We start from the raw sequence: 27,352 nt of genomic DNA on the forward strand, positions 1-27,352 counted from the left end.
ATATATATATTTAGTAGCATTGTGTCCGTGCGAACCCAGTCGAACAATCGAACCGAGCCGCCAAGCGAGATAAAAGCCGAGGCGAACCGAACTGAGACGAACCCGAACAAACCACCCAACTGTGAGGAGTCGCGGAACCCATGGGGTATGATCGAATCGAATATGTTGTTTAAAGTGGGATAGGAAATACATCTTTATAAGTATTTATGGTTCAAGAGTTTGGCAAATATTTAACTAAAGAAGTGAACGTCGGATTTTTAAAATATTTGTTCAAATATCAACAGTAAAATAAACGGAATATAATTATTTTCTTCAACTTTCATATTGAAATTCAAATAAAGTTGATAAATATTAATATATCACAAAACTTGTATAATCGAAGGCCCTCGCAGATATTATTATAAGATCCTCTGTAAGTTTTAGTTCTATAAAAACTCTTAAAGTTATTAAAAATAAATAAATAAAAATATATTGGTATACTTTTTCTTCGTAAGAAAAGTACATTTCGTTAATAAACTCAAGCGCAGAGTACATTCTATTCGAAAACCCCTATCTTTTCGTTATGCTCGCCTTGCGTGTTCTCCCGAAAAACATTTCTCCCGGTTGCAGTCGGCTCTGGAAATTATTCAGCTGGCAATTTTCCGGCTCACCCGCGGCCCGCTAACCCCTGACCCACAGGCGGAAAGCCAAGCGAGCGCTGAGCGGAAAATTCACTTTTCGCCATCGCTGCGCACTTGTGCCGAAAGTCAGTCGGGCACGTCCGCCCTCCGTCAGGCCCACGGGTCAGTTGTCAGTGGCAGTTGGGCGGGGTGGAAGGGTAGTGGGGAGTGGGTGGAATGCCCGCGCCCAGTGGGCGACCTCCAGAGGGGGTGGCGGTCGGGCGGCAGAGAAAGCCACTCTCTCATTTGCTCGCTCAGTCGATTTAATCGTTTAGTGCGCCCTTTTGCGCCTTATCAACGTTTCATTTAATTTAGCCCGAAACCTTTTTCGGTTTCGATTTGTGGGCGTCGGAGTGGGTGGCTCCGGGATTCGGTTACGGATTTCGATTGGGATTCCGGATTCCGTCCGGATTACGAATTCCGAATCGCTGGATGGCCCGCCGAGTTGCGGTTGATTAGGTGTTATCGTTATGATTAGTGGTCGCTCGAGTGGCAACTCCGTCCGGGAAGCTGCGGTTTCCAAAGGGTCGTTGTGGGTTAAAAGAGGGTGTGGCGCGGTGGGCGTTGCGGTATGTGGGCGGCGTGTGAAGGGGCGGACAAGCGGATGATTAGTTGAGAGCAATTGGGGGATATGGACATCTCAATAAATTGATTGTAAACTACAAAGACTAGGCAGTAACCACAATTTATTACAAATCAGGGATAATAAATATTCGGCAAATGTAATGGGCAAAAATTAAATTATTTGAAAATTAGGACTATTGGAAAATGTTATTTAAAATTGTAAGTAATAGGAAAAACGTAACTAACAATAGGTAAAGTTAAATTAAGTTAGGTTAAGTTAGAAAATAATAAACAACATTAATATCGTTTTATTTTTGTGTATTTTTTTTAACGAATTGAAACTTAAAATTAAATAAAACATGCTTGTAGTTTTAGAAATATCTTCTTTTTTCTGTCATTTTGCCAATTGATTTGGAATTTATTATAATTTTATTTGAAAACCAGCCTCATTTTAGCCAAGTCTAGTCATTTTAGACGCAATCTTTTAAATCTGTTAAATTTCGATGCTTAAAAATTACTTCGATGAATTTTATTTTGATTCATATTAAAATTATGTATGTCTTTCTTGTTCTGCTTTTGAACCGATCGCTCCCTTTTTAAATTGGTAACTGGTAGCAGTGATGTCTCTTGCCATGTATTGCTCATACGCCGCGTTGTACGGCGGTAAAAATGGGAAAGAGGGAAGAGGGAAGGGGAGGGAGGTATTCATGTCCCACAGCAGCGAGGATTTATTAATATTTTCCAGCATTGCTGCCACTCCCCATCCCCATTTTCCCCCTTTTCACCGCTTTTTTATTTTTTTGTTGCATACATTTTGTAATTTCTTTGTGGAACTCTGTTCCTTTTCCTCCATTCTGCCCCCAACGAGTCCTTTGCCTGTATGGTATCCTCGCTATCCTTGGCGCTTTTATTCATTCATTTATTTGCGCTTTTCTACATTTCTTTTTTGCCCTTTCCCCTCGTCGTCCCCGCTCTCCAGTTCAATTTCTTTGGGAACTTTCCTTCACGACTTTTCTTACGTTTTTTGTAATAATACCCACGCTTGGTATGGGAATTTCGATCGGAAGTTTAAATAGTGATGTTTTATGGTTTTTCGAATACCCTAAACTATAAGGTTTTTATACTTCCCATGATATGTAATTGATTTCCTTTAAAATTACAGTCTACACAACTATATACGAACTATTTAGGCATTTAAAAGAAAAATTACAGGTCTCTTAACTCTTAATTTTAAAAGTAAAATTTTTTGAAAGTTTAAGATTAAATTAAACATACCTTTGAAACCAAATACATTTATTTTTGTACAGAAAGAAGAAATTTTTGGCATTCAACGTGAAAGTTGAGCTATTTATTATTCAATATTTTTAAGAAAATTCAAAATCTAGAATTAAAAGAGTACTTGCGACTTCGTGTTGTTCATGTTGTCACACTTCTACTCGTTCCTTTTTCAACTTTCTTCCACGTTTTTTTTCTGTGTTCATTTTGCTTTCTTTTGCATTTTTTCTTGGAACAAAGTTGCCGCTTTATTGTTTCGATTTAAGTTACTTTGTATGCTGTCAACGTTGGGTAAGATGGTTATATAGCGAGTGTCGGCGCGGAGAAGGGCGGCTGGAAAGGGGGTGCCGGGGGTGTGGGTGACGAGGGTGGTGGTTAAAGGAAGGTTCTCCCGGGGCTTGGGTTTTGAGTTTGTGGGTGGCCAATTCCTTGGTCCGACCGACGAATGCCCGCATCGAAATCGCTTGGGAGCCGCTTTGGGTTTCATTGTTGCCTGGTTTTATTTCATGAGGCTTGTACTTTGATTTGTCGGCCCCACAATTTCGTTTCGGCCCGGCATCGAGTTTTATGCTCGTTTAATGGCTGCGAATTTACTCGCTTTATGCGTCTTCGATAAGCATTTATTAGCGCCATGAAAATCGGGGGAGAAACATTTATTGGGCTGGGGGAGTGTGATTTTGCAGCGAGGGTAATGGTTACGGTATTGGCTTACTTTTTACTGGGTGGCCGATGGGGCGTATGATTTATTTTTATGTTATTCATTTATTTTTTATGCCTTGTCTCTCGCCCTTATTCTGTTTTCGTTTTGGGGCTTTGTGGCTTCATCTTTGGGGTATTCTCTAAACCCCATGGAACATATGCTGACAGTTTGTTCCTTTGGGAACTTGTCTGGTGAAATATTATAGCGAATTAGGAAAAAGTTTTTGTTGGGAAAGTATTTGACAGGAAGTGGAAAAGTTCTGTTTACCTATTATTTCATTTTTAACGATACTATTATATAAAAACAATAATTTAATTGGGTTCTATTTATGATATATAAATATTAAACCATAGTTTTTAGTGTGGCCCAAAATATTATATTACTAAACTATTTCCCAAATTATTTTCACATTTCTTATAGAGCAGTTTCCTCTTTAAATTGGTTTCCCATCCATTTTTCCTTTTTCAGTTCTTCATCTCTGCTTCTTTTCTCATCCCATCTCTGATGTTTTATCCTTGTCACTGCCGCATCCTCTTCTCCACAGCCATCAAGAGCGCAGCCCCCTCTTTCTCCTTGGCTATATTGCAATTTTTGCTGCTGTTGCCCATAAAACTTTTCCACAATTTTTCCTCCTCTGGTTTTCTTTTTTCCTGCCACGCCCCCTTTGAAGCAGGGGATGTGGGTGGTGTAGGGAAACAACAACAAGGACAACATTTACTTGTCTGCTTAACTGCAAAGACAAACCTTACCCAACCCCCAGCCCCCCATTTTCCTCCCTCTAGCAAGCTGCTTTGCCTGTCATCTAAAATTCATTTTTATACTTGTATTTTCTCTCTTGCTTTTTTACTTTTTTCCTATTTTTTTCCGTGCTGCTTTTTTATTTCAGTTCGTTTTTGCCATTTTCTTTTCTTGAGCCATTTTTATTATTTTTGTCATAAGCTCGCATTCGGTGTGTGTGTGAGTGTGTGTGTGCGGGCGGATGTGCCTGTGTGAGTGGCGGCTTCTTTATATATTTTTCATTGTGCCACGCAAAACCCCCCTGCCCCCACCGTCGTTTCATCCAAAACTCACAGAAGTCAAATACGTTTTAATATCTTTTCTCTCTTGACATTTTCACTACAGTTATGTTGCCATTTTTCCTCTCCGCTTGTGTGTGTGAGTGTGCTGGGGATATATGTCCTTTATGCTCGTGAATGTGTGTGAGTTTTTCTTCGCTTTTGGAGCTCCCAGCTTCACGTAGTCGAAAGTCGCGCCAAGTTTTCCATCTTCTTCTTCTGCTGTGCGAAAGTATGTCGACCTGTTTTTGTGTGTGTGTGGGTATTCCATGGAAAGCGCATCCTTCGCCTTCTATAATGCCCCTCGTTATATGTGTGTGTGTGTGTTCGTGTGGGCGCAGCTTAATGCCTTTTCCCACCCTCCTTTCGGCCACCCAACGTCCTTCGCCGGCTGTTGCAGGCTGCTGTCATTGTAGGAGCCAACATGTTCGCTCTCCCCCGGCTCCTCTCCCCCTTCTCCTCTCCTCTGCCCTTGCGAAAACCCCAATCCTCAGCTTTCCTCGGCCCCCGAACATTTCCACATTTTCTCCTCCATTTCGATGCAAGCGTAACATTTTGCGCCACAATTTTCCTTTTTTGCTGGCTTGTCTTTTGCGTTGGCAAGAGGTGCTCTTTATACCCTAAAAGGGGATCCTGTGGAATTATTATCATATCTAATTATTTTTATGTAATATTTTAGAAATATTTTGTCTTTGTTATTAGTTATTTTTAAATAAATTCTAAAAAGCTTACACTCTTATTATCATTATACCCTTGTAGAGGGTATTATAATTTCAGTCAGATGTTTGCAACGCAGTGAAGGAGACGTTTCCGACCGCATAAAGTATATATATTCTTGATCAGCACCAATAGCCGAGTCTAAAATATATAAACGCTGAATCTGGAATCCCTGGAACTGCACCGAGTGAGCATTACTTTATCTACAAGGGTATATAAGCTTCGGCTGGCCAAAGGTAGCTTCCTTTCTTGTTTATTTATATTTTAGTTAAGGTAATGAAAATTCCTTTTATCCCTATTTATTATTAAAAAAAAATTAAATTTAAATAATTTTTTATAAAGTTCTTTTATTACTTATCAAATAAAAACACCTCTTAACGAGGTAAAAAACTAGTGACGACCGCACCTTCAACATACAAAAGTTCTGATATCAACATTTGTGACGAAAAATTATTACACTCGTCATTAAATAGACTTTTTAATCTTTTCTCATTCGGCCCGCCCTAGCAAACTATTCCAGCCTTTTTCCCTTTACAGGCATTTCTATTGCAGCGTGACGAATGAGAAAAGATTAGAAAGTCAATTTAATGACGAGTGTAATAATTTTTCGTCACAAATGTTGATATCAGAACTTTTGTATGTTGAAGGTGCGGTCGTCACTAGTTTTTTACCTCGTTAAGAGGTGTTTTTATTTGATATCAGAAGTTTTTGTTTGTTTACATTTGCTCTCATAGGAGCTAATATATACATTTAAATTTAAATTGGTCAAACATAATTTTTAAACTATTGTATTTTAACAAATTAAGTTAAAAAGGCGTTGAAGTATTTCAAAATACCTTTTAATCGAGGTATAGCACATGTCTGTACCTTTAGTAGTGTAGAACTTACAAACTAACGAAATTTAGCTATTTTTAGCTTTTTCCCGCTAAAGTAGCGGCTTTTTCCAAATGTCGTAGAACAAAAGATTCCTATATGGAACTCTTAAGTGCAAATTTACTGATCCCATGACCCTAAGATACAGTTCGGATACCCTCACACAAAATTCAATACTCAGGAAGCTTTAGTTGTTCGAGCTGGCAAAAGTGGCCATTTTCGAATAAAAATAACTTTTAAACGTGACTTTTTACAGTAATGTGTTATATACCAAAATTTAAGGAATCTCAAGGGCTATACAGTTTAAGGTTTTAAAGAAAATCGTTAGAGCCGTTTTTGAGAAAAATAAAAAAAAGCTAAAAAAAAAGTTTTAAAAAATTGTCTTTTGTTCATATTTTTTTAAGTATTACATTTACACAAATTGCATATAGAAGGCGTTTATAGCATTTAAAAATACCTTTCAAACGAGATGCAGCACAAGCCTGTAGCTTTAGTAGTATAGAAGTTACGGTTTTCCGAATTTTAGCTACTTATAGCTGTTTTCCCGCTAAACTAGCGAGTTTTTCCAAAAGTGGTAGAACAAAAGTTTTTTATATCGATGTGATGAACGTCATATCAAATTTTCAGAACTTAAAAAACATATTTTGGACAAGTGGACAAACAGAATTAAATTTTCATTTTGGGAAGAAGAAGAAAATCTTATTTTGGCTATAACTTTTGAACGGAGCGTCGGATTTTGACAAATGACCCCTCATTCGACGGGTATTTTCAAAAGGAATACAACTAAAACATTTCGAGGGGGCATTTATCCCCACCGGCCCCAACAGCTCCAAATTTCGAAATTTTCACTTTTTCACTTTCACCGCTCTCTCTCCCAAGCCAATTAATTTTCTTAGAGTCTTGGTATGCAATCCTGTTAGTTTTCGCAATACCTTTCGATAGGTGTATCATTCATTATGATCGGACCATCACAGTAGATTTTCATTTCTTCGTGTATATATAGTAGTCGCCTTCGCACACTCTCCTGGTGCGCTTCGTCACTACATGGACTGCCGTCCATAGTGATTTATCAACTAAATTTCTAACTGTTTTATACAAGTTATAATTGTAAATAGCTAGAGTGTCAAAGAATCATGTGCTTATTTCATGTCCTTCCTTCCCATCCTGCGCCATCCTTCCACTCACTTTGTCCCTGTCCCTGGGCGGCATGCAATTTTTTGCTCCGTCTGTGTTTGCCCGTTCTGACTTGAGCTTTTAAAAATATTTTTGCTGAATTCTCCACTCACCAAACACACGGAAAGTTAACCAAAATGTGGGATTTACTTATGTACCAGTCGGCGTACATAAAAGGTACATATGTATATTCGGGGGCTACTCTATGAAATGGTCAACAGAGATTCCCAACCCACCCACTCGCAGAACGTGTAAACATTATGCAAACATTGCCGCCCACTCTCGGACAGAGAACATTCCGAATTACAATCCCCAATTACCATCACCTGACTGCATAATTAAATACAAAACGATTTTCCTTTTAATCTGCGGATGCAGAACAGAACGGAGGACACAAAAACGATGACACGCCCCCCAAAAGGCCCCCAGCCCTAAACCGAACAACCGCACATAAATAATTAAAAAGGAAAATTCCACAATTGCAAAAAGGTCAGCGCATAAAAATTACGAAAATCGAATATTAAATTACCAACAGCAGGGAAAGCAGAAAATGTCGTTCTGCCGCAGTCGACATTTGCTCGACTTAACCCAACTTAACTGCTTGACAGCAAATTTTGTAAAATGTAATTAACCAGCGCCGGTCCTATGGTCGAGGAAAATGGGGAAAAGCCGAGCTGGTAAACAACAAAAAGGAAAAAATGGGAAATGGGCGGAAGAGAAGGTGGGCAGAAATAAAAGCCAAACGAAATAAGGAAAATCAACAGAACTCGTTGACATAATTTTCAAGCATCCCAAAGTGTGAGAGGGAGATAGCCAGTTCGAAAAGGGGATGAAAATGGAAAAGCAATGTGTGAGCGTATATTTGCGCTTTACGGCTTTCCCTTGCTGCTCTTTGCTGGGAGCCCAGTCGAAAGAGCTGGACTAGGAGATACCCGATACCCGGTTAAGTCCACAAACCACCAAGAAATTACAGAAGCCCAGGGGAAAATTATGTTAACAGAGCCGTAACAGATGGGAAAATGTTTAAATTGAGTGGAGATTTGAATATAAACGTTACGTTTGCTGAGGCATAAATGGAGATTTGAACTTCTTTAGTGGAATTTTAAAATTATTTTTTTTAAATTCTAGCTTATAAGCGTTATAAAATTATATTTTGTATCATAATAAATATTTGTGTGTATTCGCTATCATTTATAATTTAATTTAGCAATTACTTTAGAAATAAAAGCTCGAACAAAAACCCTTCTAAATATACCACATAACACTAACCAGTAACCACACCTCTACTGCCCTCATATCATTACTAAATAGTGTGTGGGATGGTCTGTTATTTTTCGGGGGTTTCGGTTTTGGTTGGCAACCATTTGTTGAACCTTTTTGCCTTTATTCCTGTTCTGTTTGCTCGGCCACAAAATTTGCGCCTCATTTTCACAGAGCCCCACAGTAGCGAGCGAACGAGACGGGAAAGGACCTTTCTCGTTAGCCGTCTCACTCGCCGACTATACCTGTCTCTATCTGCGGCTGTCTCTTTCCCTCTAGCCGCACGTGGCCTGTCAGGAAACATGCTAAGCAGCGGCTTCCACATGCTGAAAGTCATTTTGATGGCCCAACAAATTCATTCCCGCCACCTCTCGCCAGTTACAAACCACCCGAAGGGACCCCAGGGGCCTTCAACCCTATACGCTACCCTGTAGCTATACCTTCTACCCTTCAGGCCACACTTGGCCCACCTCAATTCAATTTAACTTTCAACTTTAGCTCTCGCTTTCTCTCCGCTTTCTCCACCTCCCCTAAGCTGGCTCTCTCTCTCTCGAGCGGGTTTTCCATAATGGCATTTTTCCGAAGTCTCGCTTCCTGGAAATTCTGAGCGCCCAGTCGACTCCCGCGTTTGTCGAACGCAACCAACGAGCGGGCGAACCGAACGGCGAACGAAACAACGAACGAACAGCTGGCGAGCGAGTGCGACGGAACAACAGCGAGTGGGCGAGTGGGTCGGAGCGCCATACGTTCCTAGATTCCGGATTGTGAGTTTGAGTTGCCGGTTCATTTTAGGTGGATGGGTAAAATACACTCGGAAAATTGTAGGATGAAGTTTATGTTTGGTCGTTAAAATATGGTGCTTTTAAATCAAAATAACTTCCAATTAAGATTAGCTTTTAAAAAGTATAATATTGTTATTAATTTAAATATTTTAGCACTAACACTGAGCAATTATTAGAAAAAATAAATGAATCTCTTAAAGACTGTTAAATGTTTCAAGTGTAAGGGCTCTACTTCATGTGGATTGAGTGGGTGGCATCCTCTCGCTACTGATTGTTACTGTTGTTGGCAAACGACTGTGCTTTTATCGTTTATTTGTGCCTGAACTGGGGAGTTGGGAATGGGGATGGGGTCTACAAAAAGGGTTCTGAGTTGGTTTGCGGATGGTGTATGCAGGGTGGTGGATGTGGCAATGTGCTTCAGAACAAGTGCCCGAGCAGAGCACCTCGACCCAAAGAGGATCCCAAGAAAATCGTTTAGCGGATAAAGTCTTAGGGGAAGAGCTGCCCACGGGGCAAGAAACTCAAGTTACGAGAGCAAAAAGGCAAAGATGAGCTTTTACCCCTGCAAAGTACCAGGCTATCAGATTCAGTGACTTGATTTTAAGTCCAGGGGTTGTGTGAGACCTCGCTGCCTTAACAAATAGCTCTAAAATATTAAAATTTTTTAAACTTATTTTATTATTTTAAATAATTGACTAAGAAGACCGATATGTAAAAATGGTTTCAATAAAATACAACACACCCAATGACAAAAGAGATCAAAGGGAAAGTGTGAAACAAAACCTCTATAACCGTACATACTAAATTGGTTGACTCTTTTTTCATACCTATACCCAGATGAGCCTTTTCAGATTCCATTACAAAGTCCATTAATCTGCCGGCAATCACAAATCGAACTTGCCCAGTGGTTCATTTAGCTGTCAGGCCCAGTCTGGACCAAAAGGACCTCCCCTAAGCGACAAACAAATATTGTCTGGGGTTTTATTTAACGGACAGTTGCCAGAATGGCAGTACCAAATTCAATTGCCACATCCGCCAGCGACTTGTCACGGGTGGTTGAAGAAAGACGCTTCTGCTCCAACCACTTGGCTGGATGTTTCTGCTTCTGGTTTATGTTTTCTGTTTTATTTCTGGGTGCGCAGTTGCCGGTGCCCAAGATCCTTGAGGGTTGCTCTCGCTGTTGTCATGGTCACTCGATTGCAGCAATTAATATTAAAAATGATTTCATTCCCGGTGGCTGGGCCTCCAACCCCCGGAACACCGGCAAAAGTCGGTGTGATCTGTTTGTGGCATGGGATTCGGCATAACATAGAGTGGGTGATGGGATGCTGGTTCCACATCTGATTGCGATGGTGATGGTGGTGTGTTAATGCATATTTCAGACACGTGCTGGCTACGCTTCTTTGATTTAATGCACAAGGAGCTGGGCGTCGAGTGGCATTTGTTTGGGGGTTGGGGAAAATGGCTTGAAAAAAGGTTGCCATCGAGAGGAGCGGCAGAAGGCAATGATGAGCGGCTTAAAATATTTGTAAAGACCTTTTTATTAAAAACAAAAATCGGTTTTAAAGATTATTTGTTTGACTGGCGGCAAGAAAACCCATCCCCCTCCTCGCCGAGACCCTTTGTTTGCCTGGGCGTGATATTTTAATTACGACCTGACGATGTCTGATGTAGATATGTAAATTCGAGTGTACGTGTGATTATTGAGTGCTTTGAATGCTGACTTATGTTCTTCGTGATGGTGGTGGTGGGCAAAAGGGGCTGTGTTGGGGCAGAAAGCACACAAAGGGGTTAAATATTCGAACTATTAATGGGCCAGTGGAAATGGTAATTTACTACCCAAAAAGTTTCACCAAAAACCTTACCCAGAACGCTGGTGGTCTGGGCGTTCTTGTCCTTATAAAGTGGCAAACAATGCAAGGAAGCGCAAACTTTATCAGACGATTTGAAAGGAAATGACTTAATTAATATTGAACAAGAAAGGAAGCTACCTTCGGCCAGCCGAAGCTTATATACCCTTGTAGATAAAAGAATACTCACTCGGTGCAGTTCCAGGGATTCCAGATTCAGCGTTTCGATTTATTTCAATTTTGTTTTTAAGTAGTCAAGAATCAAAACGCCTACTTCCTACAAAGTTACAATGAATTTTCTTATATTTGTTTGGGAGCCTTAAGATATAGTGGTCCGATCCGGCTGGCTCCGACATATGTACTACCTGCAATAGAAAGAAGACCTTCGGGAAAGTTTCATCGCGATAGCTTTAAAACTGAGAGACTAGTTCGCATAGAAACGGACAGACGGACAGACGGACAGACGGACATGGCTAGATAGACTCGGCTATTGGTGCTGATCAAGAATATATATACTTTATGTGGTCGGAAACGTCTCCTTCACTGCGTTGCAAACATCTGACTGAAATTATAATACCCTCTACAAGGGTATAAAAATGTTGGGAACTTTATTGGGTGGAGTGATGATGAAATAGTAAGGATGACCACCCCTTGAAGATTTTAGCTGGGTAGACAAAATTTCAGACTTCTTAGGTATTGCTAAATGAATTTTGTACTAAACATTTCCTATTTTTATTTGGACACTTTTAATTTAGAAAAGTTGTTTAAATTTTATTATATAGCTGTAACAAAAGTTACTGAGGCATTTCGTTAAACTTGAGTCAGTGGGTCCAAGAAATTAGATTAAGTTTTAATTACCTAAACGATTTATGGATCCCCAAGGTGCTTTCCTGTTCTATTAAAATTCTTTAAACGTCCTTATATTCTTTTCTTATCCTTAACTATTCGTGGTTATATTTTTCTGCTTACTTGCGGGACATATGCTATTGTATTCCTCCGCCTTTGTGGATATTCCCCAGACATATGCTCTCTAGCTTGGACCATAGATGGTATTTCCTGACCCTCCTGCCGCATCCCCGCCCCACTGCAGCCCCTTTTCGCGCCCTCCACTGTGTTGGCACTTGCGAGTGCGTTTTTTATGCCATCTTAAGGCCACTTTATGCGCTTTTTATGAGTCCGCAGCATCATAAAAAAAATTCTTTTCCCACTCATACACACAAATAGTTATGCTTTTGTGTGAACTGGCAAGCGCACACACAGCCATTTATGATTTTTTCCACTCGCTTATATATTTTTATATTTATTGATTTTGTATTAAAAATGTAAGTGCGGGCTTTTAGTTTGGTTCTTTTCTCCACCCAGGATGGTGTAAAGTTTTTTATGATATTGAAATAAAGCGATACACATTCAATAAATATAAATAAATAACGTTAAACAGAACGAAAGGTTTCCAGAACTGCATTCTAAAAGGAACGTGGCGGCAAGGGAATATATTGAGTGGGGAATAAAAAGGTTAAATAAAATAATTTTAGTGCAAATATGAAGAGGATGGCATTTGGTTAAGAGCTTGCTGTTGAGCTTCGAGTATACGATATATTCATGATACCGTTTAAAATAAGGAAACTTTGTACTTTTCTTTTCATTTTTTTTTCGAATATTTTCTGCACTTTTAGTTATTTTTTACAAATGTTTTTCTCAGTTGCTTATAATTTTATTTGCAAGGGTATCTTGTCTTCGTGATGAACTTCTAAAGCTTTCATTTTTGTTTTTCTTTCTGAGTGTAACATTGCCAAAGGGTAAAAGCAAAAATATATGATGATATATATTTACAAACAGGCGACGATTGCGACTCGATTATTTACAATTTGATTTTATTTTTACAGCCATTGACAAACAGGGGGGAAAAACTCGGTGATATGTGTGTGTGTCTGCCCGAAAGGCATTTCCCGGCGCAGTGAGAAAAATCAATCAAAATCGATTTAAAAGCACAACTTCCGTTGCGGATTTACCAATGTCCGTCTGTGCGTGTGTTTGCCATTGGGCTTGTGGGTGTGTGTATTGTGAAAATGTTACCAATTTATTTGTTTTTATGCCCTCGTGTGTGTTTTATTGCCTCAGCTTTTGTTGCTGTCATTGTCGCTTTGTTGCCTTCATCCGAGTCCATTTCCCCTTTACCCATTTTCCCCAAACCGAAAAAAGGGGAATCACTTTGCATGCGTCCGTCTTCTGCTTTCACACACATATTTGGTCAATTTTCAATAACGAAATGGAGGCACACACACCGTCACACCCGCACCCTCACATAAGCAGGCACTGAACGCATTTACAATTGGATTTTTGTGTTTTTTAAGGGCAAAGGATTTGCTTGGGGACTGGAAGGCCGAACAATAAAAGAGTGGAAATGGCATAAATACGTAATTCAGGACATTTGAATATTTCATAAGGACATGACCCACATACAAAATAAAACACACAAAAATTATTACAATTCTCTGGTGCCCACACATATTGGAAAATGCGTGTGCGTGTGTGTGTGTCGGAAAATCCTGCTTCAGGGTGAAGGAAATTTGCTTTTATTGCTGATAGTTTGCATTGTAATTGAGTGGGAACAGTGCAGGAATATGTAGGAAAAGAGAGGGGTTGAAAAAGAGTCTGTGCAGCATGAATTGTGGATTTTGTGAATTACTGGAATATGAATGTGGGAGTTTTCGGTATTCAAATTACTTGTTGGCCCAGATGAAAGTGTGACTCGAGGAAATCACTTGAGGATAATAACTTCTGAATAGCAAATTTTAATTGAGTTTGACAGGGAAAGATGCGGCAAACGATGTCTTACTGAAGGATTGGAAGTCACTTAAAAGGCAATTATTATGTAAATATTTAAGATATTATTTCGAATAAACTTTATTGAAACTTTATTGAACACTTTTGATTTCTGTTTTATAAATTAAAAATAAATACTTATCACTTAAAAAAAACACCTATTGACTTGGAAAATGTTTTAAGCTTTAAGAAACGTGTCACATTACAAGAGCTTCAAAGAGAAATCCCAAAACGATAAACATCGATGATTACATACCCAAGTAAGTGACAGCTTTCACTTTTCCAAATATATCACATTGCAAGCAGAACCAATAAATCACAGGATGTCCATAAGTCACACCTTCCCACATTCATTTCCCCTTGACTTCGATTAAGTTGACACCGAACCCGATATGCCCCGACCTTCAGGCCGAGATATGTAATAGATAGGAATCGCAGTTGGCCAATTACTGCCCATCCCCATCTCGCACGCAATCCTGCACCACCTGAACCACCGGCACAATCGCACCACCCGAATCGTCGGCTGACATTTGGCATCACTTGAGTGCGCGGCCACCTGACAAATACCTCGGATATCATTCACGCCGGGAATCGGAATCATTCACTCATATCGCCAGCCACTGATTGGCATTGACAGACGTCGACGCAGACGCGTCGCCGGGCAACTGCAATTTTGTATCTTGATAAATTACTTATGACTGGCCCAGACATTGATGAGTACTCGGTGCTCAGTTTTCGGTGGGGGGAGGCCTCGGGCACGCAGCACAAATCACTAAGTGCGCACCTGAAAACATTTAACGATAAGCAAACAACGCGCGAAATGGGCGGAAAGCGTTGGGGCCTGAAGGATACCCATTAAATAAAATGTAAAATAAAATATAATTTTAATAGTATTGTAATTTTTATATTCCTAGTAATTTAAATCCAGAAAAAAATATTTTGAATGTTATAAGATTTTACCGAACATAAATATTGAAGTATATATACTTTAACTTTTTTAAAAATCCTTTTTAAATGGTGTGATAGTATCATAAAAATTAAATATCGTTTTGAGGCCATGAAGAAAATCTCGATACGTTTCACAAAGAATCACTCATATAAAGAATTTTAATAAAATCTTTAATATAGTACAGTGGACTTTGTTTTTATTACATTCTGGATAAACATTTTTTAGAGCTTTTCGAGGGTATTAAATCTTTAATTTTTAATGTTATATAATACCCGATTTAATAATAATCAACGGTTATGCTCTTAAGTTCTATAATTTTTGTGAAAATAAACAATCACCAGAGTGCGAAATAAAAAATATTGTTTAGAACATAAGGCGAAAAGTGTTGGACTGTGGGTGTTGACAAAAAAAGGGTGCAACGGAGAGTATACCGAAATGAATTAGTAATAATATTTGCTTGTTTGCCTGTGGACAGCCCCCCCCCCCCCCCCCCCCCCCCTTGCACATTTCGAGTTCTTTATTTTTTCGCAAAACTTTTTCTCTTTTTCGCCATACTTATAACGATTTCGAAGCTGTTTCAGTGTTTTGGCAGCCAACAAAGGCGACATCGAAATGGGTTGCCGAGCGCTGCGAAGGGGGCTGAAAAGTGGGGAAATCGATGAGACGACAACTGGTGATGGAGGTTTGGATATATACTTATAGAGGTACAGACGTGGTGGAGGCGTCGCCGACGGCGTCGGTGGGACAGTTAATGGCGACAACGGCGGCGCACGTCTGGGTCTGGAAGCCCCGACTTTGGCGACGGCGATGCGATCCGTTGATGGTAATGGTGGCTCTGACTCTGGTGACGGTGTCGTCGACCAGACGAAATCCCGCCAGCAGGCAGTGTCGGAGAAAAATAGTGGCACACACACATCCAGACAGACTCCTTCGAAATGACAGAGGACCGAAAAAATAAACCAGGACGAGGGATCGTGGGAGGGGAGTGAAAATGTCCACCCCCCCATTCAGTTGAGTAAATCAAACCAATTTCAAAACTCAACTAACCAAGCAGACAATAACAAATCACGTCCAACGAAAAGAGGATGTGATGGATGAACCATTTGCTTAATGTTCTTAAGACTCTAAACGAAGGGAAATGTTCTATTAACTTGTTATTTCGCTACAGAATGCGATTAAAATTTAAAATTTAGTCACGCTTAAGGGTAAATATAGAATTTATAAAAAATAAATTTCTTTAACTTTTATTTAATATGGGTAACGCGAGTTTTAATATTTTTTGTTTTGAAAAATAAGGATTGTTAAAAAATATTTGATTTATTTTAAAATTTGTAGATATGCTTAGTAAAATTAATCGTGTATTATTTTTTAAATAATGCATTTGAAAAAGTTAAACAAATTTTAAAATATCTATTTGCCAAATATATTTTTATTCCTGCTTTTGGCAGGTAAAATTAAATTATTCCAGACAATGCACCAATACTCCAAAAGTTTAATTAGAAAATCAAACATTGCATTGAACGACAAATAAATGGGGAAGTTTTTTTAGCAGTCGATGTCAACCTCCGTCAAAAGCAATTTTTTTATGAATTCAATCAATGAAAACATAACTGGCTCTTCATCCCTTTATTGCAAATATATATCAGCCAGACAAATCAAAATTACTTTCGGTTAGAGGTTTGGGCTTTCATCCAGAATCCCGTCAAATGGAGCGGGTGAGATTCTTAATAACGACTTCCGAGGGGCGCTTAAACTGTTTGCTCTTGCCTCGTTGATTGTGTTTTTCTGCATTTGTTTGTTGATGTTTCTGATTCAGAATCGGCTGCCGCCGATGCACACGCGCCCACAGTAAACACACTTGAAAAGCGATTCAGTCAACAGTTCAGCTCGGAAGACGACGGCCCCCAAAAAAAAGACAAGTCTGACAAGGGGGTACATTCCACCCAGACAAGCTACCCAACCACCCACTGTTGTCCTTGGGTAAACACGCAATTTTCCACTGTTTCGACCGCTGCACGTGCTGAAGAGCGGCAAGAACAATGGCAACAATCAGTCAATAAGTAAAATTAAAATAATAACAAATTTCTGAAAGAAGCACCAGTCAAATATAATCAACGCAATGGGGAAAGATTAAATCGAGAGCGAGGGAACAAGGGAATTTCATTCAATGGAAAACAATTTTCCATTTAACTCATAAAAATTATTTCGTAGCCGAATTTGTTTAGAGATGCGATTCGATTTTGGGATATTAAGTAAAAGTAATGTGTGTGTGCGGGTTTTGTGTGTAGGAATTTGGCTCCGATTGTTTGTTTACAATGCCGGCAACAAGTTGATGGCTATTGAGTGGGAGAGAATAAATATGTTTAATGATTGTTTTTATAATTCTTTCCTGAAGCCAAAAAATTGCGCAATTCCCTCAATGGAAAATGCCCAAAAGAAAACAACGGGGCAACGAAAATATTCACTTCCTCTTTGATAAATCAATACCGAAAATCAAACCTATCATATCGGCTATAGCCAGCGAGCAACAAATTGCTCACTTCTCTGGGTGTGTATATAAAGTTCTTTCTTTGTCTTCATTGTGTAAATGTTCAAGGAAATCGAAAAGGACCCAGTCTGTCTTTTATCCTTTTCTTCGGCACTCCATTTCCCCCGCTCCAAGTCCCAAAAAAAAGAAAATAAGAAAAGAAAAGAAAAGCTGAAAATGTTTTGCCCACTCTCTGCTGGCCCTAATCAAGTAACCCGAACACGTTCTTTGTTAGATTTATATGGAAAATATATTTTTATACATGCAACCCAATGAATCCCGACATAAAAACCTCCCGCCCACCCACATTCCACCACCGCCCGCTGTGAGAAAGCTGGCTCCTTGGGGGTGGCTAGACTTTCCCGGCTAGTCAAAAGTGATATTTTACATATTTTCCGACAGTTTTTCCTTTATTTCCACCCCCTCCCCACTGTCCCTTCTTGGCTGCTCCTTTTTTTTGCCGAGCTTTGCTTGCATTTTATTACTTAACGCTTAAGTGTGCTTCTTAGGAGGGAAAATGGTGGGTTTTCTCCTCGCCGAGTTTTCTGTTTTAAATTGAAAAGTTGTAAAAGGATTTCTTGGGTTGCTCCTTTGTTTTCTCTCCTAGAGTTTGGCAAATTAAACACTTTTTTTTTGGAAATGATCAAACAGAAAACTTTTATTTAACAAATACGGTGGAATGAGGCAATAACAGAGAATGAATGTGAAATGGAACAATGGGTGGGTGAGTGAAAACTATGAAATCAGGGGTTATCACAATTACCAGCTGCTGCCGCCGCCCTGGGGAGCCCAGCCTCCGCTGGAGGCGCCACCCGAGGACCAGCCGCCACTGGAAGCTCCGCCGGAAGACCAGCCACCGCTGGAAGATCCACCACCGTAGCCACCGCCGGGTGCACCACCCGAGGACCAACCACCGGAGTCGCCGGCTCCCGAGTCCGATTCTGAGATGATTTTGATGATCTTCACGGCAGTGGGGGCCTCAGCACCACCTCCTCCAGAGGACCAACCGCCGCTGGAAGCTCCGCCCGAGGACCAACCACCGCTGGAAGCTCCACCGGAAGACCAGCCACCGCTGGATGCACCACCATAGCCTCCCGAAGAACCTCCGTAGCCGCCGCCTCCATGACCTCCAGACGAAGCCTGCTGCGAGATGATCTTGATGATTTTGATCTCCTGGGCACCGCCGCCATGACCGCCACCACCGCCAGCAGACCAGCCACCAGCGCCTCCTCCTCCAGATTGCCAGCCTCCTGCGCCGCCGGATGGAGCAGATTCGTGAATCACTTTGATGACCTTGACGGGCGGCGAGCCTCCACCGCCATGGTGATCTGAACCGTGATCAGAGCCACCGCCGCCATAGCTGTAGCCACCACCAGCATCTCCGCCGCCATGGGAGGATCCACCGTAGCCACCGTGGGAAGAGCCACCACCACCGTAGCCTCCACCACCGCCACCGCCGCCTCCTCCAATGAATCCTGCTTGAGCCACAGCGGCCACAGCCAGCAAACAGACGAAGATTTTCATGTTGACCTGATGGAGATGAGCCAAAGCGTCGAACTGATGTCTCTGCCAGATCGTGGTTACACTTTTATAGAGCCAACCACCACGATTCGAGGCGGCCTTGTCCGGAAGCACCACGCAAGTGGTGCAGTGCACTGCGAACCACTGCGGACACCCCCGGGCCAGTTAACAGTATTAACACAGGCTCGAGTGGCTCCGGCGAAAGCATCGGTGGGCTGATGTCGAAAGACTCTCCCCTAACCGCAATTGAAGGCTACATTTGCTGATCGAATCAGTTGGCAAATGGCTTTAATAAGTGACCGAAATACGCTTTCCTTTGGGGGCAACATGTAATTAAATGATAACTTACTTATTATGAATTTCATTTTACTAAGAGATAGCTGGAGCTGGTGTTCTCTTTATATATATAATTTAAAGGAGCTAAATATATATTTAAAAAATCTAATTATAATTTTGATGACAGTAACTTCATTAGTTTTCATTATTTTAAAGTATTTGGACAACTCTAAATAAATATTCAAATAAACATACTAAAAATGATTTTCAAAATTGGTTTTGTAAAATTCTTTGATAAATCTAGAAAATATAACAAAGCAATTAATATTTCTTTTCTTTTGCTCCAGACTTAGCATATCTAGTAGAGTATCTCATCAGCGACTTTAATCAACATTTGTTATACTTTCTCGTGATTTGTTTGGATTATGTAATCAAATACACAGCCAACAAACAAATAAGCGAGCAGGCAGCCAACATTATTTTTGGCGCTTCAAGCGCACTTGAATGAAGTTTTTCCCCCTGATCGCACAAACATCTGTCCGTGGCACTCGCGCCGATCCCCTTTCCGCCGATCGAAGCCGTGATTAATGAGTGCGGAGTTCAAAACGCAGGTGATCGAGCCCAGGTGAGAGGACAAGTCGACGGGCAGGCGAGGTTCGTGCGCTTTCAACTGTCCCTGACATCGATTTCTGGGCTACCGCTTGGAGTTGTTACGCATGCGATTCAGATGGGGTCACTTGCCAAATACACGCAAAGAAACAATTAGAATTGGTCAGCAAAAAATAAAATTTAACAAAAAATACTTATTCATGCCATTTATTTAAATCAATTTATTTAATTTATTTGATTTTTGGTTGTTAAAGAGGTGTTTTTATTAGAAAATCCATTTAACTTTTCTTTTAAATCAAAGATTAGTATGATCCAAAAAGTTTTCTTAACATGGCCTTAAGCTTATTTTAGTCAGTAATTAAAAGCTTATTTTTTCTGCTTTTTCCCGGTGCATTGTCTCCTGTTTTTTGACCGCCATGCCAGACTCTACCCGTTCATTCATCCGTTCCAGCACCTTTGCATCCATTCATCGATCATCTGGCTGGGGGCAACAGTTCTCAATGAGACGTCAAGTTCTCATTAAGACGAGAGCCGCATGCAAATGCCAGATCAATTAATCAATTTGTTTTGCCAATAAATACGACTAAATATGGCCAACGATCTCTGCCAATAATGATAAATGGTTTCACCAGCTTGGTTTTTCTGCTTTTGCAGTCCATTTGGCTTTATGTTATTTTATCTCTTTACATTTTCACTCGGCCAAATGAATTCAATTAGGCAAAAATAAAAAAAATGGTCAAAAATTAACGTGGGAATATTTTTTGGCCACGCATGACAAATATGTCAAACAACATCAGGCCCCGCGAAATCCCCTTCTATGTGACTAAATAGACTACGCATGCAATGTATTGCCAGTTTTATACTCTTATTTTTGCTTAAGGCGGAAAAGACAGGCTTGAATGGGAGATAAATTAAAAGTCATTTATTTGTAAACAGTTATAACTCTATTGGGGGCCAGATATATTTGAATGACAAGTGGATATTCAGGAATCTAAATTAATGGAGTTCCTTTTATTCAAAAGAGTGATTGAATATGAATATTCAAATTAATACAAATAAATATAAGAGTAATGATATAGTAAAAAAAATATGAAGATTTGATAAACGGATAAGAATATTTATACCAAAATAAAATCGTTCTTAATTGATCCTTTTTTCTAAAGTTTCAAGTTGAACCCCTGGGAAAGTTGCTTAGGGTTAAAATGGCGAGCTTTTCCCTCGCCCTTCTCTTATGTCACATTTAGCAGGTCTGACATTTGGTGGAAATATTGTTGGAAATATTTGCTGGTCGAAAAGTGAAATAAAGTTGCAATTCCTGCAAGAGCTGTCAAAATGTTGCTGCAGTTGCTGCTGTTGCAGTGGCTGCTGTTTCTACTGCTGCAGTTGATATTGCAGTTGCTGCTGGGCTCGGCAACCTGCTGACTGTTGACTGCTGCCCGTCGTTTTCCCATGTGAATGCTTAACCGATTGCAAGTGCTTACCCTCTCGCCCCCGACTAACCCCTTTCCATTTTCCCTCCCCCCTTTTGCAGTCAACCTGCCTGATATTTTTACCAAAAACAATTTCGACAGTCGCGCATTTTTCACGCTGCCTCATTTGCAGCGATTTTCAATGCGATATTTTTTGCTGCCGCTGCCACCGATTGTTGTTGCTAGTTGCAGTTGTTGCATTGCTTGTTGTTGCTTGTTCACATAACCATAACTCCGCATGGCACCTCTACAGATTGTGCTGAGTTTTTCCATACCCTAATTTAAATTGGCATATGTTTTGGTTTGACTTTAGGCTTTTAAACTACTTAAAGGGCTTATAATTATTTTTAATGATTTTTTTAAGTAATTAATTGAAGAAACTTAGAAGTTGGGAAATATTTAATTTATAATTATATTTATGAGCTTTTGTTCCTTTTTATTTTATTTCTGTAAAATGTTTGTAAATTGTTATCTAAATTAAAAACCGATGGGAAATATGAATACTGAAATTTTTGATATAGAAAATATTAAATCAGATTTTGTATTTAAAAAATTTAATTTTGTAATTAATATTTTCAGTTTGAATTTATTTTTTTTCAGGGTATTTAATGGGCCATCAAAATTTTCTTCTTAGTTATTCCCTCACATATGCTGCTGGGCCCAGTCGACTTTTATTTCGTTTGATTTCCTCGCCTTCAGGATCGTGACACACCGCAATGGATGTTGCAACTGTTGACTGGCGACCGGCAACCAGAAATACTTGCGATTAGCTTGGCCTGGCCCTAAATGAAATCAGCGGCCATTGGAGTCATAAATGGCTGGCAAAACCTTTGCTAATATGTCATGAGCCCATCGACGGACGAGCGATGAACGCCGAGCGGGTCAGCGAGAAACATTGGGCAATTGGCATTTGTCGAGTATTCGAGTATTCGAGTGCCGTGGAGTACACGAGTACTATTTTGGGGTGTTATGCGCCATGTCATCGAAACCAGTTTACCGTTAGCACACATATGTGTCCCAACCAGTACAGTGGTGACCCATTAAAGCAATCAGCGGCAAACACATGTAAGTCAAGTGGCAAACAGCGGGGCACTGAGTCCCAACTTCGATTCCCGCCTCGTTTTTGGTTACGGTTGCGGCTCATTACGCAGTTCGCTTTGATTTGCATAGCGATTGAATGGAGTTAGCATAGCCGAAATGGAGTTGGCCCCTTGGGAGTTGGCCAGAAAGCCAGCCAGCCAGAGCCAGTCGACATTCGACAAACCCTCGATTTTCCCCTTTGCCCGGCTGTTTGATTTGTGTGACATGTGCACAGAGAATTATTTGCTTATTGTTAAACATTTGCGTTTGAATAACTTGTAAACTGTCAGGGCAACACTGGTCGATTAACCCATCGCGGGTCGTAGTTGCTTTGGTTGTGGGAAATAAGTTAAGATTAATGAGTCTTGTAAAAGGGTTTTAGTGAATATTGAATTAAATGGGCCTTTTAGAATCATTCATTTATGCATGACTAAATAAAAGAAATACGTATTTTGAGGATTGTACATCTTAATTAATAACGAGATTCGGTGGGGACAAAATATATTCCTTAAATTAAATTTTAATGACAAACTCTTTAATTTAAATATGTTTAACAGATTTTTTAATATATGTTCTTATGCAGAGGAGGCTATATTTTCTTGAATTAAATATCTCGATAGAACAATAAACATTTTCTAGACTAACAAATTTCCAAAATTCAATGGATCAATGAGGTATCAGTTAAACAAAGAAGAAAATGTTGTTAATATATAAATTATTTTTATAATACATCACACTACGTATCAGGACATATCTTTTCGTTTTTCAATGGGTTAATGATTCCAGTTGGACATATAGTTAGCGTTATTGGCGACTGTCATATTCGGGCGGCATTCCTGCACCGTCAATAGTCGATTGTCGATTGTTGAGGCCAGGCAACCGGCTTATTACCGGCTGTATCAGATGGCCGGAGACACTGAGACACACGCCGCGTATGCGCAATGTCGATCCCATTGCATTCTCGGCCGTTTTTCGATTGCTTTATTGCATTTTCCAAACGCTGCCGCTGCTGTTGCTGCTGACCATGTCACATTCGCTTTTCGTCTCAATTGCAGTTGAAAGACAAATTGGGCACCCTTGGCAGCTTGGAATTTGACTTTTTGATTGACAACTGCAGCGATCAGCGATCGGCGATCGACAACAAAATCCAAGTAAAGCCGAAAAACCAACGATTGGTTTCGCAAAGCTCTAAAGTTCAGTTTATTAAACGTTTGCCTGGCTTTTTGGCGACCTCGAAAACAAATTCAATTATGCGAAAAAAGAAAAAAAATTTGCTTGCCGAAATTCGCGAGGCACCTACGCTGACTCCAAAGCAATTTGCCAACCGAAAAATAGCTGCGATGAAAACAAAACCCAAAACACGGCAGCAAAAAAAATAGCGACAAATATCAGAGTGTGACGGCAGGCCCGCTTAACCCCCTGACGCCCGATTAACCCACTCCCTTTCCAGCGAAGACGTCAATGCCAGACAAAAGCAACAAAAAGTGAGCGACAGCCAGGGAAAACGGGGCAAGTCTTCATCATTTCTCCTCTCTTTCTCTGGTGATCTCCCAAATAAAAAAGAAATCCAAGTGAAAATCAATTGCAGCTGCCAGAGAAAAAATGTTGGAGAGCTGGCTATTCTTTCGGTTTAGTTTCTTTCAGTTAACTCGTCAACTTCTCCGCTCTAAGCCAGAAAATCACAAACAGAAACTGTGACTGAGCGACGGACACTGAGCCAGCTGACGTTACAGGTTTTCAAATCTGGCACATTAATTTTAAAGACAAATGAAACGAAAATAATACAAGATGAAAGCCGGGCCTAGAGAGCAACGAAGTCAATATGCTCTAGCTGGAAGAATAGTAAAGAATAATAATAAATAATTTATATGGAATTTTTTTTTAAAGATATTTTTATAATATTGTATTAAAAAATATGTAATTATTCTGCTAAAAAATAATAATATATTTTTAAATCTTTTTTTTATTGAATAGAAAATATTTAAGAATATATAAAAAGTTCTCCTAATTCGAACTGTTTTATCGAATATCACCCAACTCCTAACCAAAAGCTAGGGTACCGATAACGGCTCACCTCGATGTGGATGGTGGACCACCTTGTGCGACCTTCTTTTCAGATGCCGACGTCGGGCAAAACAAAAATAAAAACAATAAAGCACAACAGCCGAAAAGCGGCAACAATTACCAGCAACAACATCGGCCAACGGACAGAGCCAACAGATAATAATGGCCAATAGTTTTACGAGTCGCCCGAACATCAGAGGCCGGGCTCAGAGTCTCAGAAACAAATACTCGATACTCGAATTTCAAAGCTTACTGCAAAGATCGCCAATGGCCAAGTTAACGTTAACGTTTGGCTTTACCTCAGTTTCAGTTTGAGTTTTAGCCATTTGAAAGTCTTGTGCGAAATGAGCGTCAAAAAGTCAGATGGCAGATGGGTGGGGGGATCCGGGAAGGGGCAATAGAGTCGATGGAGGCCTTTCCTTTTTGTTATTTTTGTACGTTTTGTATGTCACTTGCTGCGAAAGTCGCAAAAATGTAAGTTGAAAGTTGAACGGAGCGAGATGTTCACACCAGAAAGTAGAAGAGAGGGGCGCCTTTACCTTTGTATCATTAGCCTTGGTTTGGTTATCCCCCAGGAGGTCTATCGCTATCTGCTATTTTTAGGGCACACATGGGAATGGGAATCCCAATTTGATGGCTGGCAATTGACCGTAATTAAACATGGAGAAGTGAATGGATTATGAATGGTGTTGCGAAACGTCGGTAGAAATTACAAATATTACAAATTATTACAAATTTTAAGCTTTTTGAAATAAACGCAGGTATAACGCTACCGAATATTATATTTATTTATTTTACAAGCTGTTAGTTATTTATTTAAGAACGTTTATAATTACAAAACTCAAGCTGTTTACACAAGTCGGAATACATCATTAAGTTCACTAAGGCCAAAGACATAAAAGCCACTATATTTATGAATTTTGGTATCATTTTCTTGAGTACGTTCCTTTGTCTCTAGTTCTCTGACAAATGGATTGAAATGTACCGTTATCACTTGATTTTATAGGAAACGATGACTGGTCGCAAAACAAGGATTGTATAATAAATTCGCAAATATAAAAAGGTTGACTAATCAATAGGATGCGGGTTGACTAGTACATTTTTTGCACACACAACACATTTTTTAAATAAATATTATTAATAGCTTTAGGTAAGTAATTACGCCTTAAAGAAGTAAATGTATAACGAGTTGGGGAACCATTCATACAAGCAGAACGCTTTACATAATTAAAAAATTTCTCAATTCAAAATACTCAGAATCTGTTTATTAATTATTTCTACCAATCTTTTACAAATTTAAATAAATATGGATTAAGCTAAGTAAAGCTGCAGGCACAAACAGCAATAAGTTAACGTAGATGGGTAGCATCGTTAGTTTATAAGGAAGATTCCTGGTTTCTAGAGTTCTAGCAAATGTTTTGAAATTCATTTTTCCCATCCTATTTTATAGAATATTTTTAGAACATTAGTTCCATTATGTTTGACTAATCAGATTACCAAGAACTAATTTTTCAATAATCCGTACGTTATGGTTGATAAAGGTTGTGCAAGTGGATTTATTCAGGGAATCAGGAGTGTAAAACTACTATTGTAAAGCAAGTGGCTTCAAAGGCCAAAACATAAAGTCTATACACAACCAGGTATGCATTAAACATGAATGCTATTCAGTAGGTGAATGTTGAGTTTGTTAATGCCGTTTCCTCACTGATGTACAACTGTAGTATTTTTTCGGTATTCAAAAAAATGCTATTTCCTGTCCGCACGGGAAAGCATTTAGCATTCAGCATTTATTATTTCGAAAACAGATGTGCTTTGTATTTAAATTCAAAATATTCAATGCTAACAAAATGATCTTATTTTTGTCCTGTGTTTTCTGCTGAAAATTCAGAAACAGCTAGAGAAACAGCGCAAGCACGGAAACACAAAGGAAAGCGTTGAAAGCTTTTCATGAGGAAGACATTTTTCAAAACCTGAGAAATGGGCATAATTTCTCAAATACTAATCCGCAAGCAGGAGATTTGAACAATCAAATGTATTGACCATGGACAATAAAGATTTGAATGTTTTATTAAGCTTTTGTTTGCATTATATATTGCTATGCAATGCACATTAGATCTTTTTTTGGTATCATTTTATTGTTGATTTTGCAATCCTTCTGTGGTCTAATCGATATGGTGGTTTGTTGCCTCTTACTTCCTGTGACAAACCTGAGCGGCAAAAGATTGGTCAGGTTTTGTTAACTGCAGTTACTCGTAATTTTTTTTTCTGCAGAGAAATCATCTATAGAGGGCCTTGATAATTTCGAAAATTTTGCGATGGCCGTTTTGTCGGTAGTCAAAAAATACTCAGATATTTGGTATTTTAGGCACGAGAATATCAAAATGTAGTAGCATTTATTGTCGAATGCTCTTTTCTCTCACCTCTAGAACCACTTGAAAATATATGGGAAAAATGTAACATATACCAAAAAATGTCAAAATGCTACATTCAGCTCTGGTGAGGAAAGGGCATTAGTTTATAATCATTTGGACCAGAAAGCCAATCAAGAAGTAAGCAGGATTTTAAAATATATTTATTTATCTGTTTAAAATAAATTTAGGTTTTTAGGCGTGTATATTAAACATTGGCTAAGTGTAGCTTTTAAAGTAATGACTGAAGCTCAATGGTGCGTCTGAGAAGGGGCATTCCATTACCTGTAAAATTAGTCTTTGATTACCGAAGTCGGTTAATCAGAACTTAAGTTAGAAAATAAAAAAGTGTCAACAACTTTTTTACACTTAAAAAAATTGGTGCCGTACAAAAAATTATAAGTGCCCTTTGTTAATTAGGGTTGAACAACTGGGTAGAAGGAAGAGAGCGCTTCAAAAATCTACTCTTGTGTATCGGGCGTTGGGCGTACATTTATTCGGAAAATTACAGCTTCCCATCCTGAGTCAACCGCTACAATTTATACCGTTTTTGAAGCTCTTTGATGGCAGTTTGGATCCCCAAAGCCTCCAAAAGTATGCTGAGTAAAGCTGCAGGCACAAAAATCAATAGGTTAACTTTGATGGGTAGCATCGTCAGATTATATGTAAGATCCCTGCTTTCTAGAGTTCTAGGAAATGTTTTAAAAATCGTTTTACT

At 39.4% G+C, this 27,352-nt stretch overlaps 2 protein-coding genes and 2 long non-coding RNA genes across 4 annotated transcripts; 1 reads left to right on the forward strand and 3 right to left on the reverse strand.

Moving 5' to 3' along the window:
• Positions 1-2,779: 2,779 nt before the first annotated feature.
• On the reverse strand, positions 2,780-3,131 carry LOC138912883 (uncharacterized). Its single transcript, XM_070214497.1, is given in 3 exon segments — positions 2,780-3,009; positions 3,012-3,053; positions 3,056-3,131. Coding segments are annotated over 3 exon segments (348 nt in total).
• Positions 3,132-14,853: 11,722 nt separating this feature from the next.
• On the reverse strand, positions 14,854-15,844 carry LOC138912930 (uncharacterized). The gene is made up of 3 exons (XR_011418503.1): positions 15,728-15,844; positions 15,377-15,608; positions 14,854-15,319 (listed from the first exon to the last, which is right to left on the reverse strand). It is a non-coding gene; the product is annotated as an uncharacterized lncRNA (long non-coding RNA).
• A 2,003-nt stretch (positions 15,845-17,847) lies between these two features.
• On the reverse strand, positions 17,848-18,838 carry LOC108069092 (uncharacterized). The gene has a single exon (XM_017159043.3). The coding sequence runs from the start codon at positions 18,729-18,731 to the stop codon at positions 17,967-17,969; it is 765 nt and encodes a 254-aa protein (XP_017014532.2). The 5' UTR covers positions 18,732-18,838; the 3' UTR covers positions 17,848-17,966.
• A 6,923-nt stretch (positions 18,839-25,761) lies between these two features.
• LOC123002972 (uncharacterized) lies at positions 25,762-26,298 on the forward strand. The gene is made up of 2 exons (XR_006412334.2): positions 25,762-25,866; positions 26,115-26,298. It is a non-coding gene; the product is annotated as an uncharacterized lncRNA (long non-coding RNA).
• The last annotated feature ends 1,054 nt before the right edge of the window (positions 26,299-27,352 follow it).

The sequence above is a fragment of the Drosophila takahashii genome, chromosome 3L, assembly GCF_030179915.1.
Source record: "Drosophila takahashii strain IR98-3 E-12201 chromosome 3L, DtakHiC1v2, whole genome shotgun sequence".
NCBI classification, from domain to species: Eukaryota; Metazoa; Arthropoda; class Insecta; order Diptera; family Drosophilidae; genus Drosophila; species Drosophila takahashii.